This window comes from Schistocerca piceifrons, chromosome 7, assembly GCF_021461385.2.
Source record: "Schistocerca piceifrons isolate TAMUIC-IGC-003096 chromosome 7, iqSchPice1.1, whole genome shotgun sequence".
Taxonomy (NCBI): Eukaryota; Metazoa; Arthropoda; class Insecta; order Orthoptera; family Acrididae; genus Schistocerca; species Schistocerca piceifrons.
This window is the reverse complement of record NC_060144.1, coordinates 275,832,139-275,852,273: the sequence shown is the minus strand read 5'-3', so window position 1 is coordinate 275,852,273 and position 20,135 is coordinate 275,832,139. Positions and strand designations below refer to the sequence as shown.

The following is a 20,135-nucleotide window of genomic DNA, read 5'->3' as shown; positions in this document are numbered from 1 at the left end:
ACACATAAAGCGTTTCATGGCCTGGCGACTTATTGCTGCCAAGATCACGAAGGACCGACACCACGCCATAAAATCTCTGCTGTCGGAGCTCGCGTTTCCAACTGGTGTAAGTCCAACGAATGAATCCATTTCCTCACATGTCGAACGACCTCTGCCCTTTGCCGTAAGAGTACTCTGACGCAGTGATGTCGGTTAAATTCTGCCCGTAGGCGTTGAGTACGAAGAGGCGAAGTACATCAAAGTGGCAGAAAGGGAAAAAGACCGGGTCCTAGTAGGATTATCGATCTGATGATTACGTACATACTTAATAATATATATAGACAGTTCATCCATCCTGGGAATCGAGAATCTCGGTGATTTTTTCCTGTTATCGATATTGGTACTAGCAAGAAATGGTCCCAAGTAATCTCAAAACTTACGAGAATGCTTAAATTTTAATTCTGAAGTCGGATAAACCATGACAAAATAAATTTTTTTCGTGTGATGTAACTGCAAATTAACATTTTTCTGGTTTTATTTATTTTCTTGTACTGTGAAACCTTGCTTTCTGTCAAATTTCATGATTCTAGGTTAATGGAAAGCACCCTATAGGTTTTGATGAGTGAGTTTGCGAGTATCAAAATATGTGACGTAAATGACCGTATCTTTCGACTGCATTGACGTAGAAGCTTACATTTATTACACCGCCAAGGTAACCTAGACCTTGGTATGTAAATAAATCTGCCCGTTCCCGAGAAAAGGGTGTATAAACAACGGACGGACGGAAACAATCGGATAATAAATTTTTAAAAAAGTATGATATAGTTATAAATTAACAATTTTTTATTTTTTCCTGTAGTTGTAATGCGGAAACTTGCTTCTTACAAAATTTCATGATGCTGGGTCAACGGCAGTTATTCTATGCGTTTCGATGAGTGAGTTTTTCGAATATCAAAATATATGACACAAATGGCCGTATCATTTGATGGTATTGACTTATAAGCTTACATTTATTACAGTTCTATGGGACTATAGACCTTAATATGCGACATAAACTTTAACTTAATACTTCGACCAGTTCCAGAGAGAAAGGTATCTTAACAGACAGGCGTCCGGGCAGACAGACATTCGAATAAAAATGACAAAAAAAGGGTTTTCGTTTGATATTATTACAAATTAACGGTTTTCGGATTTGTTTCCTATACTTAGGCTGTGAACCATTGCTTGTTGCCAAATTTCATGACTATAGGTCACCGGGAAGTACCCTGTGATTCTGCTGAGTAAGTTTGCGAATACTAAAATATGTGACTTAACTGGCCATATCTTTTGATTGCATTGACTTAGAAGCTTCGTTTTTTACACCGCCAAACTAACTGTACACCTTAGTACGGGACATAAATTTCAACTTCATATGTCCATCCGTTGCTCAGTAAATGGGTGTTTAACAGTCGGACAGACAGGCAGACAGAGAGACGGACAAAAAATGATCCTATAATGGTTCCGTATTTATAGACTGGGACACGGGATCCTACAAAACAGTGAATAACGCTGTCAGCTTATTCAAAACATCGGTTTCCGCCTATGAACCCGACCAATAGAGGAAGAGAGACTGAAGAAATGAAAATCTATGCTGAAATTGTTTTTGTATACAAATTCCATTCAAGAGACAGATGACACCCAACTGCAGAACTCGGAGCCTATCTTTATCACTGAGAACTGAGAATTGAACAGAAGGCTCTCCAATTCGAAACAACTGACAGAGTTTTCATGCCTGCTACTTGCTTTGCCGATATCATTCTTGTGTAACACCACATTTCAAAAGCTTCTTTTCTCCTTTTGTCTGTATTCAATATTGTCCACATTTAGTTTCTTAGAGACTACACTCCAAGCAAATACTTTTAAAAATGACTTCCTAACACTTAAATTTATATTTGATACTAACAGTCATTGACAGAAAGGCCTTTCTTGCTACTGCAAACAAATATTTTATATGTTCTTTACTTCTACCATCGCCAATTACTTTGGAGCACAAATAGTATAAATCGTCTATTACTTTCTTTCTGTCATTTTCTAATCCCATTCCGTCAGTATAACCTGATTTAATTCGATTACACTCAATGCCTTTGTTTTCCTTTTGTTGTTGTTCATATTTTAACCTCTTATCAAAAATATCTGAACCCAGGTACTACTCCATTCTCCAAAATTACAATCTCACTACAGTTATTTAAAGGAGATAGGAACCTGGGATCACTGGCACTGGTAATGGACAAGTCTGTGATTATTATACAATTTTAATTTGGCTCAAAAAAATTTTATTATAAACTTCAATTCGGACATTTGCCCTCTTACCGATACAGTATACAAATTTTCAGTTTAACAGAATTACATAAACAAGAGTAAGAATCATATTATTTTGTGTCCACAACCAACATCATTGATAGTAGGGACGGTGAATAATCATTCACAAACAATCGTTCTTGTTTAACCATATCACTAAAGACTAATAACAATATACACTTGCAACCAAACTTACACAGCCACATAATACCACAACTCCATAAACAACAAGAGATCTTAAAGCTTAATAAAACTGAACTGCCCACATAAAGGACCACAGTTAAACATGCTTATACTAAAAATACAAGGTGGGCCAACCACGGTTGCAAAACTTGCACACAGAAATAACAACAAGTTCCATGTTCATTAAAGATACACATATGATTAAAACAGGTGTTAAATAAGAATGGCTACTAATAACGCAACCAGTAAAATAACTTACAGAAACGCTAATATTATAATAGGGTGGCCTCAACTAATAGACATAATGACTCAGAATGATTCCCAAGTTGAACTTAACTTTAAGGAACAGCGTTAAGGCCCATAGCAGTGTTTGGAAGCAATAACACTACGGCCGGCAGACAATACGAGCGTTCACTGCCCACGGCTTGTGCACAGGCTCACATAACAGGAGGTATATATTCATATACCATTGATCGTGACCAGGCCAAATATCTCACGAAGTAAGCACCAAACGAAAAAACTACAAAGAACGAAACTCGTCTAGCTTGAAGGGAGTCTAGCGTTAAAAGGTTTTTTCGCTTTTCTCATTTAACCAAATATAACAATGATGATGATAATTTATGGCAATGTTTGCCGACAAGATAAAGTATGCAACCTTTTAACACTAGATTGCGTACTCACGGCAGTTCTCCTTGGCCGTTTTTTTTGGTACGACTTGGAAAGAGAGAAAAATTAATGAATGATCGACGATGCATCGGTTCTCGATTGTGTTCAGGAGACGTACAGATTGACTGCGTGAAAATAGTTTCTCAAATGACCTCTTAACCCGGATTGCTTTCACTCAATCAGACTCTTCAATGAAATTACCTAAGGGACCTATTTGAATAATAAAAAAATGCAAAACGGTGAAATTTTGTAAAAAAAGTTGTCAGATCGGAAACTGAACACATTAATGGTCTCCCAAATACAATTGAGACACCGCGATAAAGAGCGAACCTGTAACAAAGTTCATTTAAACATAAACATTATTTGTGGTTAATTTAAAGAAAAGAATAAGCATAGATTTTCTGTACAGTGAAGCATCAATATATTCTCAAAGAACAAAGGCGTTAAACTATAAACATTAACAAATTTACAATGAATACAAAACTTACTTTTTTATGTTTTTCTCATACATGGAGCAGTCCAACAATCGCTGCTTTGGTATGTGTGATATTTTGTAAAAATTAAATGTCCTGGCGTGCGCGTAAGTATTTTTTATCGTCACAAGGTTTACAAAAGCGTTTTTTTATCTTGGTGATAACGTGGTTTTTCACACTAAATGAAATATAACTTGTAGCGGTGCTACACAACACGTTTTAACAAGTCGGCGACCAAACATCAAAGGTAATGAAGTACATGTTAACATATCGGCGACCAGAAGTACAACTAACTATAAAGACTCTAGACTTTTCCTAACAAATGATAAATTGTTCTTTCTTCTGTTTCGCAGCTTCTTGCTATCAAGCGCTGCGGCAATGATTTTAAATATCTGCGCCCAGCGAGTCATAGTGTTTAAAAGTACCTTTTAAACGCTGGCCGCGCGCCTTGGTATAGGCGCACGTTGTAAACAGATTTCGTTTCTTTACTCTCGCGTTGTCATGCTTAGTATCATTACAAACTACAGCTCGATGGCTGTCCTTTTCTCATATGCAAAAATGTCTGTAATCCAATAATATCACAGGGGAAACCAGATGGCGCTATGGTTGGACCGCTAGATGGCGCTTCCATAGGTCAAACGGATATCAATTGCGTTTTTTTAAATAGGGAACCCCATTTTATATTACATATTCGTGTGGTACGTAAATAAATATGAATGTTTTAGTTGGATCACTTTTTTCGCTTTGTGACAGATGGCGCTGTAATAGTCACAAACGTATAAGTACGTGGTATCACGTAACATTCCGTCAGTGCGGACGGTATTTGCTTCGTGATACATTACCCGTGTTAAAATGGACCGTTTAGCAATTGCGGAAAACGTCGATATCGTGTTGATGTATGGCTATTGTGATCAAAATTCCCAACGGGTGTGTGCTATGTATACTGCTCGGTATCCTGTACGACATCATCCAAGTGTCCAGACCATTCGCCGAATAGTTACGTTATTTAAGGAAACAGGAAGTATTCAGCCACATGTGAAACGTCAACCACGACCTGTAACAAATGATGATGCCCAAGTAGGTGTTTTAGCTGCTGTCGCGGCTAGTCTGCACATCAGTAGCAGACAAATTGCGCGAGACTTGGAAATCTCAAAAACTTCGGTGTTGAGAATGCTAAATCAACATCGATTGCACCCGTACCCTACTTCTATGCATCAAAAATAGCATGGCGACGACTTTGAACGTCGTGTACAGTTCTGCCACTGGGCACAAGATAAATTACGGGACAATGACAGATTTTTTGCACGCGTTCTATTTAGCGATGAAGAGTCATTCAACAACAGCGTTAACGTAAACCGGCATAATATGCACTATTGGGCAACGGAAAATCCACGATGGGTGTGACAAGTCGAACATCAGCGACCTTGGCGGGTTAATGTATGGTGCGGCGTTATGGGAGGAAGGATAATTGGCCCCCATTTTATCGATGGCAATCTAAGTGGTGCAATGTATGCTGATTTGCTACGTATGTTCTACCGATGTTACTACAAGATGTTTCACTGCACCACTGCATGACAGAACGGCGATGTACTTCCAACATGATGGACGTCCGGCACATACCTCGCGTGCGGTTGAAGCGGTATTGAATAGCATATTTCATGACAGGTGGATTGGTCGTCGAAGCACTTTCACCCGATCTGACGTCCCCGGATTTCTTTCTGTGGGGAAAGTTGAAGGATATTTGCTATCGTGATCCACCGACAACGCCTGACAACATGCGTCAGCGCATTGTCAATGCATGTGCGAACATTACGGAAGGCGAACTACTCGCTGTTGAGAGGAATGTCGTTACACTTATTGCCAAATGCATTGAAGTTGACGGACATCATTTTGAGCATTTATTGCATTAATGTGATATTTACAGGTAATCACGCTGTAACAGCATGCGTTCTCGGAAATGATACGTTCACAAAGGTACATGTATCACATTGGAACAACCGAAATCAAATGTTCAAACGTACCTACGTTCTGTATTTTAATTTAAAAAAACCTACCTGTTACCAACTGTTCTTCTAAAATTGTGAGCCATATATTTGTGACTACTACAGCGCCATCTATCAGAAAGCGAAAAAAGTAATCCAACTAAAACATTCATATTTCTTTACGTACTACACGAATATGTAATAAAAAATGGAGGTTCCTATTTTTAAAAAACGCAGTTGATATCCGTTTGACCTATGGCAGTGCCATCTAGCGGGTCAACCATAGCGCCATCTGATTTCCCCCTTCAAGCTAGACAAGTTTCGTTCTGTGTTGTTTTTTCGTTGGACGCTAATTTCGCGAAATATTTGGCCCGGTCACGATCACTGGACCACCCTGTATAATCCGACCGGCACTACAATGAGCGGTTCTGACAGTCCATAACCGCGCCGACGCCCAGTAACAAGCAGTCTTAACAAATGGCCTGCAACACAAAATAGATTGCAATGAAAAGAAGGTCAAATCACAGCCACACTGGAATAAATAATAAGCACATCCCCAAGTTCGTACGGATCAATACTCTAACATTATCCGTCTCCCAGTAAATTAGCGGGAAAAGCACTTTCAACATTAAATAAAAGTACCAAATGCTGCCGTGACAAATGATTAAACCATCAACTCTACGGCTGCCGGGCACGTACACAACCACAGCCAGTCCGAAAACTGGCAATATGCGCTAAAACAAGTTAAAATTTGCATGAAAACCACTTAAAACATACACTCCACCCATAAACAGAAACGGAATGTGGAACATAAGTCTCCTTAAAAATAGCCACTTTGGAACCAAGTTCAGAACCATCTCTGACAGCTACCAATGCCACCATAAGTTTCAACAATCCTCTTAGTTGAACACAGAATAAAAGTTTTACGTAACTTGGAGCTTGCAGATTACGAGCTGGGAAGCTGTTCAGCGTGAGACGACGAACCCACTACAATTTTGCACTTCAAGGCGCCCAATGATCGGCACCGTACATACGGCGCGCGCCGAAAGACAAAGGCGGCGAGCACGGCGAGACCCACGCACAATGGTTAGGGACGCGGGCTTGTTTTCAACACAAGTTGGCTCGTTGAAAGCCGACCGGAGACTCCCCCATCACACGTTAATCCGGAAAACCGCAAGGGGAGGCGTCAAAGACAGCAGGACAGCCGAATATCGATATCAGCGATGCAAGTGGAGCACGCTAGTGCCAGCCGCCATGGCTCAATATCTATTCCATTCCATGGAGCTCCCAAGTACTTTGCTGTCTCTGAGAAAGCTACACAGCCACCGACAAACCTTAGCTCTTTAATTTCTTTTCCTAAACTTCAACTCTTTATCAAAGTTTCTCCTTGGTTTCCTTACTAGGCTTGCTCTGTGTTCAGATTGAATAACATATGGAAATTGCTACATCCTATCTCATTCCCAGTCTTTAGGGAAACGGCTACATCCCATCTCATTCCCTTCACAACTAACGCGCCCCCTATAATTGCAGTCTGGTATCTCTAAAAGCTGAGAAAACCTTTTTCCCCTTTTATTTTAACACTAACAATTCCAGAATAGCGAAGAGTGTATTCAGGGCAACGCTGTGACAATCTTATGTACATCTATAAGCGTTTTAAATGCATGTTCGTCTTCCTTTGGTGTCCGTTCTAATATATACTGTCAAACCACATTAATGTGATCATCTGTCAGAAGCTTGAGTAAGCACCGTTTGCAGAGCAGGCCCCTGTGAGACACGCGGGAAGAGAGTCAGTCAGGCTCTGGAAGTTATCAACATGGATGTGGAGTCTTGTCCACTCCTGTGCCGTGGCCAGTTGCGTTAGGTTTCTTGGTTAAGGATCCATGGCGCCTACAGCATGACCGAAGTAGTCCCACGGATTATCTGTTGGGTTTAAGCTGATGAGCCTTGTGGACAGGTGACTACGGTAAACTCATCCTGGTGCTATTCGAACAACACCTGCACACAGCGAGCTGTGTGAGACGTTGCTTTGTCCTGCTGGTAGATGACATCCTGCAGAGGGAAAACAAAGAGTATATAAGATTGAACACCCCGCTCAAGGATAGACGCATACATGTGTTGATCCATTGTGCCTTCTAGGATGACGAGATCACCCAAGCCATAACGCCGTACACGCCAACGTCCATCTGTTCGATGGAGCATAAAACACGCCAACGCCCATCTGTTCGATGGAGCATAAAACGAGATTCTTCTGAAAAGGCTACCTGTCACCACTCAGTTGCGGGTCTGGCGTGAAAATTGCAGCCTGAACATCTGTCAGCATCGGTGCATGAACCAGGCGTCTGCTGCGAATGCCCATACGCAGCAACATTCGCTGAAAGGCCGTTGAGGGACACTGTTGGCAGCCCCTTGGTTCATCTGGGCGGTCAGCTGCTCATCAGCTGCACTTCTTTTCGGCCGCACACATATTCGCATCCGTCGTTTATCCCTGTCGTCTATGGCCCGTGGCGCCTCGGCACCTGTTTTAGGTAACGCACGGTTTATTTATCGAACTTAGGGGTTTTAGAAATTTTGGCCCATAAGCCAATGATCATGCCATTTTGGACGTCAGATATAACGCTCCATTTCCGCACTACGCCAACGACAGCACTGCTTCCTGCGTTCGCTCTACACGTTTTATAAACCCTCCACGGACAGTTGATCAGCTGCCATCTATGAGTCGTTTTTACACGTTCACGTCGAACATACTCGATAGTCGCATTAATGGAAGTGGCCCGTGAAAGTCGTAGTGTCGGTACTTCCTCGCATTTAATAACACTCCTCCGGAACTCAGCCTGATCTTTCCCAAGGTCATCTTTTAATTATTGTTTCAGTGAAATTTATTGACAGTTTAAAACCGTGTACTAGACAAAGACTCCAACCACCAAACTTTGCCCTTTGTGTTCAAGTGCTTGTGTCCTGATTTGGAAAACTATGAATACCACTAAATCCAAATGCTTTAACATTAACGGGATAGGAATAAAATGTCATGTGAAATGAGACGAGAATACCCATAACAATCGATTCCTGCTTTATGGTAGGGAAATAGTGTTTTTTTTTTTTTTTAATATCAGTTTTCCTTGCCTTCAGTCTCAACGACTCACAGGTTAATGTAATCAAACTGATCTAAATTTTGACAGTCTCATTTAAAGGCAACTGGTAACTATTACTGAACCTATGGAATTTCAATCCCAAAGAAAGCAGATGTTGACAGATGTGAAAATTACCGAACTATCAGTTTAATAAGCCACAGCTGCAAAATACTAACACGAATTCTTTACAGACGAATGGAAAAACTGGTAGAAGCCGACCTCGGGACGATCAGTTTGGATTCCGTAGAAATACTGGAACACGTGAGGCAATACTGACCCTACTACTTATCTTACAAAATAGTTTAAGGAAAGGTTAACCTACGTTTCTAGCATTTGTAGACTTAGAGAAAGCTTTTCATAATGTTGATTGGAATACTCTCTTTCAAATTCTGAGGGTGGCAGGGGTCAAATACAGGGAGCGAAAGGCTATTTACAATTAATACAGAAACCAGATGGCAGTTATAAGAGTCGAGGGGCAGGAAAGGGGAGCAGTGTTTGGGAAGGGAGTGAGACAGGGTTGTAGCCTATCCCCAATGTTATTCAAGCCGTATATTGAGCAAGCAGTAAAAGAAACAAAAGAAAAATTCGGAGTAGAAATTACAATCCATGGAAGAAGAAATAAAAACTTTGAGGTTCGCCGATGACATTGTAATTTTGTCAGAGACAGCAAAGGATATGGGAGAGCAGTTGAACGGAATGGTCAGTGTCTTGAAAGGAGGATATAAGATGAACATCAACAAAAGCAAAACGAGGATAATGGAATGTAGTCGAATTAAATCGGGTGACGCTGAGAGAATTAAATTAGGAAACTAGATGCTTAAAGTAGTAAATGAGTTTTGCTATTTGGGGAGCAAAATAACTAATGATGGCCGAAGTAGAGAGGATATCAAATGTAGACTGACAATGGCAAGGAAAGCGTTTCTGAAGAAGGGAAATTTGTTAACATCGAGTACAGATTTAAGTGTCAGGAAGTCGTTTCTGAAAGTATTTGTATGGAGTGTAGCCATGTATGGAAGTGAAACGTGGATGATAAATAGTTTGGACAAGAAGAGAATAGAAGCTTTCGAAATGTGGTGCTACAGGAGAATATTGAAGATTGGATGGGTAGATCACATAACTAATGAAGAGGTATTGAATAGAATTGGGGAGAAGAGAAATTTGTGGGACAGCTTGACTAGAAGACGGGATTGATTGGTAGGGCATGTTCTGAGGCATCAGGGGATCATCAAGTTAGTACTGGAGGGCAGCGTGGAGGGTAAAAATCGTAGAGGGAAGCGAAGAGATGAATATAGTAAGCAGACTCAAAAGGATGTAGATTGCAGTAGGTACTGGGAGATGAAGAAGCTTGCACAGGATAGAGTAGCATGTAGAGCTGCATCAAACAAATCTCTGGACTGAAGACCACAACAACAACAACAACAACAACAATGCTGTAATGCACTTAAAGTCAGAGTAAAGGTTATTCAGCAGAAGAGAGTAGTGATAATATTGTATAATTCACTTGGCCATACATTTTACGCAAGACATTGTTTACAGATTTTGGGTTTATTACATTCATTTTCCAAGACATGTACTCAGTAATCACACAATAAAAATCAGTCTCAGCTTAACAGCGATTTGCACAGTTACAATGTGTTTACTGTAAATTGGCTGATTTCACGTGGGTCTACCGGGAAGAGGAGGAAGCAAGCCCGCTCACCACACAGAGCGACACACATTTATGAGCTGTGCGGGAGGTAAAGAGTCACGCTTGACCCCTTCGTGCTTATACGAAAGCAGAAATCACGCACAGAAGTAAATAATCCCTAAATACTGTTCAAAAAACATCTCAAATGCTCATATGCGTCGTCATGTTTAATAAAGAACGTAACTGCTTAAATAGCGTACCCTTATCACCTGGTAAATAAACAGTACTAAATACAGTTAAGCGGTAAAAAGTATCACAGCAGACGAAATTGGTTATCTCATGCAGTACTATCAGCTAGCCAATGTTAACCACAACCAAAAGCAAAACACTACCGACCGAAGCCATCCAGTGAACCATTGCACAACGCAAGGCACACCGACAGGTGTCATGCAAACTTTGCCCCCTTGTCTAGGGCCCAAAGTAGAGTTATGTACTCTGGTGCAAAGTTATCCAACAAGCTCGGGTCTAACATAAAGCAAAAAATTGAGAATCCGTACCAATTCACAAGATAATTAAAGACATACTTCGTTAGAAACGGCTCTATCACTTCTCTGAATGTGTATTTTTAGGGATTGAAAACTTCTGTTAGATGCGTGGCAAATACCAGTGCCCATTGTCAAACTGTATGCGTAGTAATAGACTGTAAATAGGTCTCAGTATTTCCATATGCTGGTAAATATGTTGTTTGAAAGTCAAGCACACTTGAAGCTATTAAAAGAAGATAAACAGCAGCTACTCTAGTCGTTATCTTTGTAATTTATATGATTAAGTTTAGCTGGCATAAGCATGACTAGCATTAATCAGTGCAGTGGTAGTGTATTGTTAACATAGCATATAGATAAGTGTATCTCAATGACTTCTCCTTTCTAAACGTATAGCTGAGCTCGTTCCACATTCACATGAATAAATGTAAATCTTCGAACTGATAAAACATTGGGTACACTAGAGAATCCTTGAAGCAGTCTAGAACTGTGAGTGGAGTATCAGGAAGGCCTGTTCTGGGAGTCATCCTGGGTCCTGCCGCCTTCGGATTACGTATTCAAAGGTCCAATCAAATACCACTCTGGCGATACAGGTGAAGTTTTTCCGTGATTTCCATAAACCGCATAAGGCAAACGCTGGGATGGTTGATTTGAAAAGGGCATAGTCGGTTTTCTTCCCCACACTGCCCTAACACGAACTTGTGCTCCTTCTCTAGTGACACCGATGTCGACGGGACGTTTATTCAATCTCCTTTTCTTCCTTCAGTTAATGTCTTTGGACCGCAAGTGATACTGTATCCAACATACTTTTCTGGAGCCAGATGAGTGAGTCGGCTACCATTTTTTTGTTGCAGGCGCGGCTGGTGAGGAGTGCGGCGATGAAGCAGCTGCCGATCCTGCGGACGCTCAGACATCCCAACATCGTGAGTGCTCTACCGTAACTGTACAGAAATTTGCTTCCAAATCAAGCAATTTAATTAGCTGAAACGAGGGCTATCCATAAAGTACATTACGTTTTGGAATTAAAAATAAATAAAGTATTGGAATTTTTTTTTATTATATACAGATGAAAGCCACACTTCAATACTACTTTTCTACATAGTTGCCATTTAAATTAAGGCACTTATCGTAGCGATGGACGAGCTTGGAAATTCCTTCGTCGTAAAATTCGGCCGCCTGCGCCTTCAACCACGAGGTTACCTCTTCTTGAAGCTGTGCGTCGTCATCAAAACGCTGCATAGCCAACCACTTCTTCATTGCTGGGAATAAGTGGAAGTCACTCGGTGCCAGGTCGGGACTGTACGGCGGATGAGGAAACAACTCCCACTTAAAATATTCGAGAACTTCACGAGTGGCATTTGCCGTGTGGGCCCGGGCGTTGTCGTGAATCAGCAAGATCTTTGAGCCCAACTTTCCCCTGCACTTGTTTTGTATTGCACCTCTGAAGTTCTGCAGAGTTTGGCAATACCTTTGAGAGTTTATTGTAGTGCCTCTTTCCAGGAAATCCACAAAAATCGTATTTCTACCGGGTTACTGATTAACCACGTGGTTGAAGGCGCAGGCGGCCGAATTTTACGACGAAGGAATTTCCAAGCTCATCCATCGCTACGATAAGTGCCTTAATTTATATGGCAATTATGTAGAAAAGTAGTATTTAAGTGTGGCTTTCATCTGTATATAATAAAAAAATTCCAATGCTTTATTTATTTTTAATTCCAAAACGTAATGTACTTTGTGGATAGCCCTCGTATTAATAATAAGTACATTATCTGATCAGAAGCGTCCAGACACCTATTAGTGGACACTTATATGGGGTACACCTTTCACCTTGATGACCATTTCAACTCTTCTGGAGTCACTTTCAGTGAGGTGTGTGAAAGTGTGTCGAGGAATGGCAGCACATTCATCCTCAAGATCAGAAATTGGGGAAATTAGAAATGTTGGCAACGTTGTTCTAACTCATCCCAAAGGTGTTCCATTGATTTCAAGTCGGAACCCTGGTCAGGCCAGACCATTTCAGGAATGTTATTGCCAACAAAATGTTGCCTCACAGATGCTGCTTTATGGCGGCGTTCATTATCATGCTGACACAAACAATCATTATTTTCAAACTTTTTTTTTTACTATATGCACTACACAGTGCTGTAAAATATGTTCATATCCTTCCACGTTTAACGTTTTCTGAGGCTGACTAACGGGCCACATCTCAGTCATGAAAGAAGCTTCCATTCCATATTCCACTATTCGCGCTACACATGACGGCAGGTAACATTGTGCAGTTATACAAAAAAAAAAAAAAAAAAAATACAAATGTGCGTCAAATCTTATGGGACTTAACTACTAAGGTCATCAGTCCCTAAGCTTACACACTACTTAAGTTAAATTATCCTAAGGACAAACACACACACCCATGCCCGAGGGAGGATTCGAACCTCCGCCGGGAGCCAGTCACACAGCGTGTGGCTTACGACGAGCTGCTCGCCCGTTGTACCCCATTATTTTTAACTCGTAACGCACGATCATTTTCTAGTTGGATGCTGATAGCTCTTTGGAACCTGTTTTGTACTTCTTTATCGTATCCAAGGACGTGTTTCGGACGTTCAGCCATCTTCAATTTGCTTAGTACATTAGATCTTCATCTATAGCGTTTTCATTTACAAGATTTTTGATGCTACAGCTGCGCTTTCCAAAATAACAATTTGTTTTGGCACAGGGTAGCTGCTGCTTCAAAACTGCAGTCAATAAAAAGTTGTACTAGTCAAGATCTAATGTGTCATGCAAGGTGAAGATAGTAAAAGACAAACTGCGCACTTGCATTAAATGAAACTGTAAAAAAGAAGTGGTTGATTGCTGTATTTCTTCAAATAATTCAATCAACAGCCACATAGCACAATCACCATTAATACCGAAAAAATTATGTTGTTCTTATTAACTACAGTGTAAATACTTTTTTGCACAGTGAAGCTGAGTCACAGAATAGAGTTAAAACCTGTATAAATGAGTTAAAATTTTGGTATTTGTCAACAGCTGGAGACCGCGCAAAATACCGCGGCCGGTGGAAGTGCAGACATCAGGGCACCTGGGGGGAAGGTGATAGTTAGGTTAGTGTTAGTGTTTAACGTCCCGTCGACAACGAGGTCATTAGAGACGGAGCGCAAGCTAGGGTTAGGGAATGATTGGGAAGGAAATCGGCCGTGCCCTTTCGAAGGAACCATCCCGGCATTTGCCTGAAACGATTTAGGGAAATCACGGGAAACCTAAATCAGGATGGCTGGAGATGGGATTGAACCGTCGTCCTCCCGAATGCGAGTCCAGTGTGCTACCACTGCGCCACCTCGCTTGGTGAGGGTGATAGTGGTAAGGGCTATGGGCAGGTATAGCGAAAATGCCGAGCGCTGGAGGGGAAGTGCCGTTCTAATCTGGAGCCTACACTCACATTTTTTTGTAAATATTAAGTGTAGCCCCTCCATGTTCACGCTTGCATGGTGGCCATTCAAAGAGATCTTCCACCCCTGCTTTGGTTAGTATCTAAAAAGAACTCAGCCGAAAATGCAGCGAACTACGATGGTGAGTCAAATGAAAACCTTAAATTTGTAATGACAAATCGAAATTCCGCACCGTTATCCTGTAAGTTGGTAAGCGTGCTACAGAGTGCAGAATGGCCTGTAGGTGGCAGCATAGTGCAGAACCACACACACCGTTGCAGTATCAGTATAAAGATGGCCGCCCCACTTTCGACTTGCACCAGGGAAGAACAGCGTTCTGTTATTCAGTTTTTGCGTAGAGAAGATGTGAAACCTATTAAAATTCATCGACGAATGAAGGTTCAGTACGGTGATACATGTTTTTCACAGCAGCAACTCTACGAATGGAGTAGGAAGTTCGCAAATGGTGTGACTTCAGTGGAAGAAGCTCCTCGTCCAGGTCAGGCACAACGCATTGTGACTCCACAGAACATTGCAGCAGTTGAAGCCATAGTGAAGGAATACCGCCGAGTGACACTGAATGACACTGCGGCATGTTTACAGATTAGTCATGGGTCAGCACACCACATTGTGCGTGATGTGCTCCAGTTTCACAAAGTGTCCGCAAGATGGGTGCTACAGCAGCTGACTCCTGAAATGAGAGAACGACGTGTTGATGCTTGTGAAGAACTTCTTCAGCGCTTTGAACGAGAGGGTGATGGCTTCCTTGCAAGAATCGTTACTGGGGACGAAACCTAGGTACACTCTCACCAACCGGAAACGAAGAGAGCGAGCAAGGAATGGCGCCATTCCTCATCACCAAAACCAAAGAAGTTTCGACAGAACCATCAGCAGGGAAGATTATGCTGACTTTCTTTTGGGAAAAAAAGGCGTCATTTTGGAGCAGACGTGCCTAGAGGGACCATTGTCACCAGTGCATCATACATAGATCTCCTAAAATATCATCTGCAGTCTGCAATCAAATCAAAGTGACGTGGATCGCTGTCACCAGGTGTCCTTTTGCAACATGACAATGCAAGCCCCACACTGCCTGTACAACAGTTGCAACAATCACAGTCCTGGATTTTGAGTGTCTTCCTCATCAACCATACTCACCAGACCTTACCCTAAGTGATTTCCATATGTTTGGACCACTCAAAGACGCAATGGGAGGGAAGAAGTTCCGCTCTGATGAAAAGGTACGCCACGCGGTGCATGAGTGGTTGCGTGGACTTAAAAAGAATTTTTTTCTAATGGAATTTATGCACTATGTAAGCGCTGGAGGACTTGCATTGAGCGTGGGGGAGATTATGTTGAAAAGTGATACAGCTTTGTACCACTTCTGCTCAATAAATAATATTTAAAAAAATATTTAAGGTTTTCATTTGACTCACCCTCGTATTTTCGCCTGGCTTATTAACCATTTGTAACTTTCAGCGAAGTGTCACGAGTGGCGAATTTTGAGTAAAACCTACACATTTCTTTAATGCCATGTTGAAATTTGCTCCTTTTACCAAATACAGCGTAATTTACACAGTCTCGTCTCACTAGTTTGTTGTGCAGACGCAATTAGGAGAGAGTTCTGAAACAGTGGTTTATTAAGTATATTAACTGAGGAACCTTGTGAAAAAGCACATCATCAGTACAAAATAAACGTTTAATGTCTTCGTTTATGTTGTTCCAAAACCCACTGCATTTCTCATTTCACCAGTTATCGATGACCATTAAAAATTACATTCTTTCATTGGAAAAGTTTGTAGTTAGTGGAATAATACCCCAGATAACGAAGTTTTTCATAATAACCGTAAGGAAACATACTCTCCTCTTTGCATATTATCATTTGCCAAAATCTCATTTCGATATCCCAAACCGTTAATGAAATATGAGAAATATTGTGGATATTTCACTCTGGCTATATCGCTGGGGCGGTAGGATCGCATACGAGTGTGCTACATCACATCAAATTTTCTCGATATTGGTGACAGATAGACGCCTCTACGCAACTCTAAAGAAAATTCAATAAGTTAGATAAATTTCATGTAAAGCAACATATTATGTAATATGTACCAAACGCAAAATCATAGCGACACCTATTTTTCATCGCCAACTTTTTCGAATTTGGCGCAGTGTCTTACTTCCATGTAAGTATCACAATAACTGTGACCGTTAACTAAATGATGGGCATGTCATAATGAAGTTGACATAAAAGCTACTAGCAAAGCAAAAATGATTTTTTTCCGAATGGTTTCTGTAAAATCATTTGAGAAATATTGCAGGACGTGCGCCTCGATTCCGTCATCACCTACCGGCTGAAAGGTGGAAAAACACCGTGAGGAAAAGGGTATCAACTGCAATAACTAGAAAAGATGGAAATATCCCTATCTATGCTACGCAAGCCGGCCGCGGTGGTCTAGCGGTTCTAGGCGTCCAGTCCGGAACCGCGGGACTGCTACGGTCGCAGGTTCGAATCCTGCCTCGGGCATGGATGTGTGTGATGTCCTTAGGTTAGTTAGGTTTAATTAGTTCTAAGTTCTAGGGGACTGATGACCACAGATGTTAAGTCCCATAGTGCTCAGAGCTATTTGAACCATTTTTATGCTACGCAAGACGCCCGCTTCCACATTCAGACACCTGTTATATACACTCCTGGAAATTGAAATAAGAACACCGTGAATTCATTGTCCCAGGAAGGGGAAACTTTATTGACACATTCCTGGGGTCAGATACATCACATGATCACACTGACAGAACCACAGGCACATAGACACAGGCAACAGAGCATGCACAATGTCGGCACTAGTACAGTGTATATCCACCTTTCGCAGCAATGCAGGCTGCTATTCTCCCATGGAGACGATCGTAGAGATGCTGGATGTAGTCCTGTGGAACGGCTTGCCATGCCATTTCCACCTGGCGCCTCAGTTGGACCAGCGTTCGTGCTGGACGTGCAGACCGCGTGAGACGACGCTTCATCCAGTCCCAAACATGCTCAATGGGGGACAGATCCGGAGATCTTGCTGGCCAGGGTAGTTGACTTACACCTTCTAGAGCACGTTGGGTGGCACGGGATACATGCGGACTTGCATTGTCCTGTTGGAACAGCAAGTTCCCTTGCCGGTCTAGGAATGGTAGAACGATGGGTTCGATGACGGTTTGGATGTACCGTGCACTATTCAGTGTCCCCTCGACGATCACCAGTGGTGTACGGCCAGTGTAGGAGATCGCTCCCCACACCATGATGCCGGGTGTTGGCCCTGTGTGCCTCGGTCGTATGCAGTCCTGATTGTGGCGCTCACCTGCACGGCGCCAAACACGCATACGACCATCATTGGCACCAAGGCAGAAGCGACTCTCATCGCTGAAGACGACACGTCTCCATTCGTCCCTCCATTCACGCCTGTCGCGACACCACTGGAGGCGGGCTGCACGATGTTGGGGCGTGAGCGGAAGACGGCCTAACGGTGTGCGGGACCGTAGCCCAGCTTCATGGAGACGGTTGCGAATGGTCCTCGCCGATACCCCAGGAGCAACAGTGTCCCTAATTTGCTGGGAAGTGGCGGTGCGGTCCCCTACGGCACTGCGTAGGATCCTACGGTCTTGGCGTGCATCCGTGCGTCGCTGCGGTCCGGTCCCAGGTCGACGGGCACGTGCACCTTCCGCCGACCACTGGCAACAACATCGATGTACTGTGGAGACCTCACGCCCCACGTGTTGAGCAATTCGGCGATACATCCACCCGGCCTCCCGCATGCCCACTATACGCCCTCGCTCAAAGTCCGTCAACTGCACATACGGTTCACGTCCACGCTGTCGCGGCATGCTACCAGTGTTAAAGACTGCGATGGAGCTCCGTATGCCACGACAAACTGGCTGACACTGACGGCGGCGGTGCACAAATGCTGCGCAGCTAGCGCCATTCGACGGCCATCACCGCGGTTCCTGGTGTGTCCGCTGTGCCGTGCGTGTGATCATTGCTTGTACAGCCCTCTCGCAGTGTCCGGAGCAAGTATGGTGGGTCTGACACACCGGTGTCAATGTGTTCTTTTTTCCATTTCCAGGAGTGTATTTACCAGTCTTCTACAGTCATCAGAAGAAGAGGACGAATCAGCCGAAAGCTACCCTGAACAAAATGACAGTGATTCTGCAGGACCTTCATCAGTTGCAACCGGCTTTAATCAAGCAGAAGTGAACGACATAATTGGACATTTAAGTCCTCCAAGAAAGTGGCCTGAATTGTTAGCTTCCAGGCTGCAAATGAACACTGCTGTTACCGCCAACAAAAGTCACATTCTTTCGCAAACGAGAGATGTGTTTCCTGCCAATCTTCATAAAGGAAAACCAATTTGCTTTTTCTGCCAGTGTTGAAGGACTGTTCATGAAACGATATACGAATATGACCACCAGGTGAATGGCGGTTATGCAGCTCCAAACGCAGCCTAAAATGTCTTCTTTTGCATAATGTGAACAAGTACAAGAAAATTCCCAACTGATCACTGAGTTTCTATGCTTGAAAATCAAGCTTAGAGAATATCTCTTTCTGCAGCCATCAATGGGTTATCTGCGTCGATCTCAAGTAATTCTCTCCTGGGACAACAAGGGGGGGGGGGGGGGGGTGTACACCAAATACCCACGTTTTCTACGCTGATGGGACGCTAGAGGTAAAGATCAACACTGGGTGAAAATACAACGGCCTCTAGGTGAAAGCATGATCGTTGGAGAAACAAAATCATCACAGACCTCTTGGCTGATAGAAATAACATCGTACTGGAATCACTGCAAATCAAACTTGTATTAATGGAGCAGCTAATCAAGGTTCTGAATAGACATGGAAAATGGTTTGGCTATGTAAAAAATGTCTTACATTGAGTAAGGAGAAAATAAAAACAGGTATATTTGATGGATATAAATCCATCATCTGATAAATGACTGGAAATTTCAAGGCTCAGTGAGGGATCTGAGGCAGCTGAGTGGTCCTCATTCTGCAAGGTAGTAAAGAATTTATTTGAAAACGTAAGGTTTCTAACTATGAAGAACTAATGGAGAATAGACTCACTAGTTTTTGTGCACTTGGTTGTAACGCGAACATAAAATTACACTCTCTTCACTGACATTTCGACGGATTTCCAGATTGTCTTGGTGATGTAAGCGATGAACAGGGTGAATGTTTTCACCAGGAAATACGTTTGGAGGAAAGGTATCGTGGAGTGGGGGCTATACGTACGTCGGCGGACTGCTGTTGAAGTCTCCAGAGTGTATTTCCGAGACCAATGCAACGAAGTCACAGAAACGATGTGCCATTGACCTAATGGAAGCAAATTTATGAACCTAACGCGACTTATGTGTAAATAAATGATGGTGGTTAGATCAATTCAACCGCTTAATAAAAGTGAAAGTGCTTGAGTCATCTAAATGTCTCCTACATTTATTTGTATGTGAGTTATGTAGCTGTATATGCGGAACATAATGGTTAGATAGGCATATAACGTGAATAAGCTATATCTATAAAGCTAGAGCTAATGGGATAGAAATTGAAAGCACTTTTGTAATAAGTGGCTCAAATATAACGAGAAAAAGTTCAAAATTGGTGTTCACTGTTCCCCAGCGTTTTTAATTGACGCCACAGCATTCTACACTGTAGCGCCAAAGAAACTGGTACAGGCATGCGTATTCAAATGCAGAGATATGTAAACAGACAGAACACAGCGCTGCGGTAGGCAACGCCTATTTAATATAACCAGTGTCTGGTCCAGTTGT

The 20,135-nt window shown here is 42.3% G+C and overlaps 1 protein-coding gene across 1 annotated transcript in view; it reads left to right on the top strand.

Moving 5' to 3' along the window:
- Window positions 1–20,135, top strand: part of LOC124805174 (calcium/calmodulin-dependent protein kinase type IV-like) — a 588,498-nt gene that overhangs the window by 411,668 nt on the left and 156,695 nt on the right. The window contains exon 4 of the mRNA XM_047265660.1: window positions 11,772–11,840. Coding sequence (XP_047121616.1) covers window positions 11,772–11,840 — 69 coding nt within the window. The remainder of the gene's footprint in view (window positions 1–11,771; window positions 11,841–20,135) is intronic.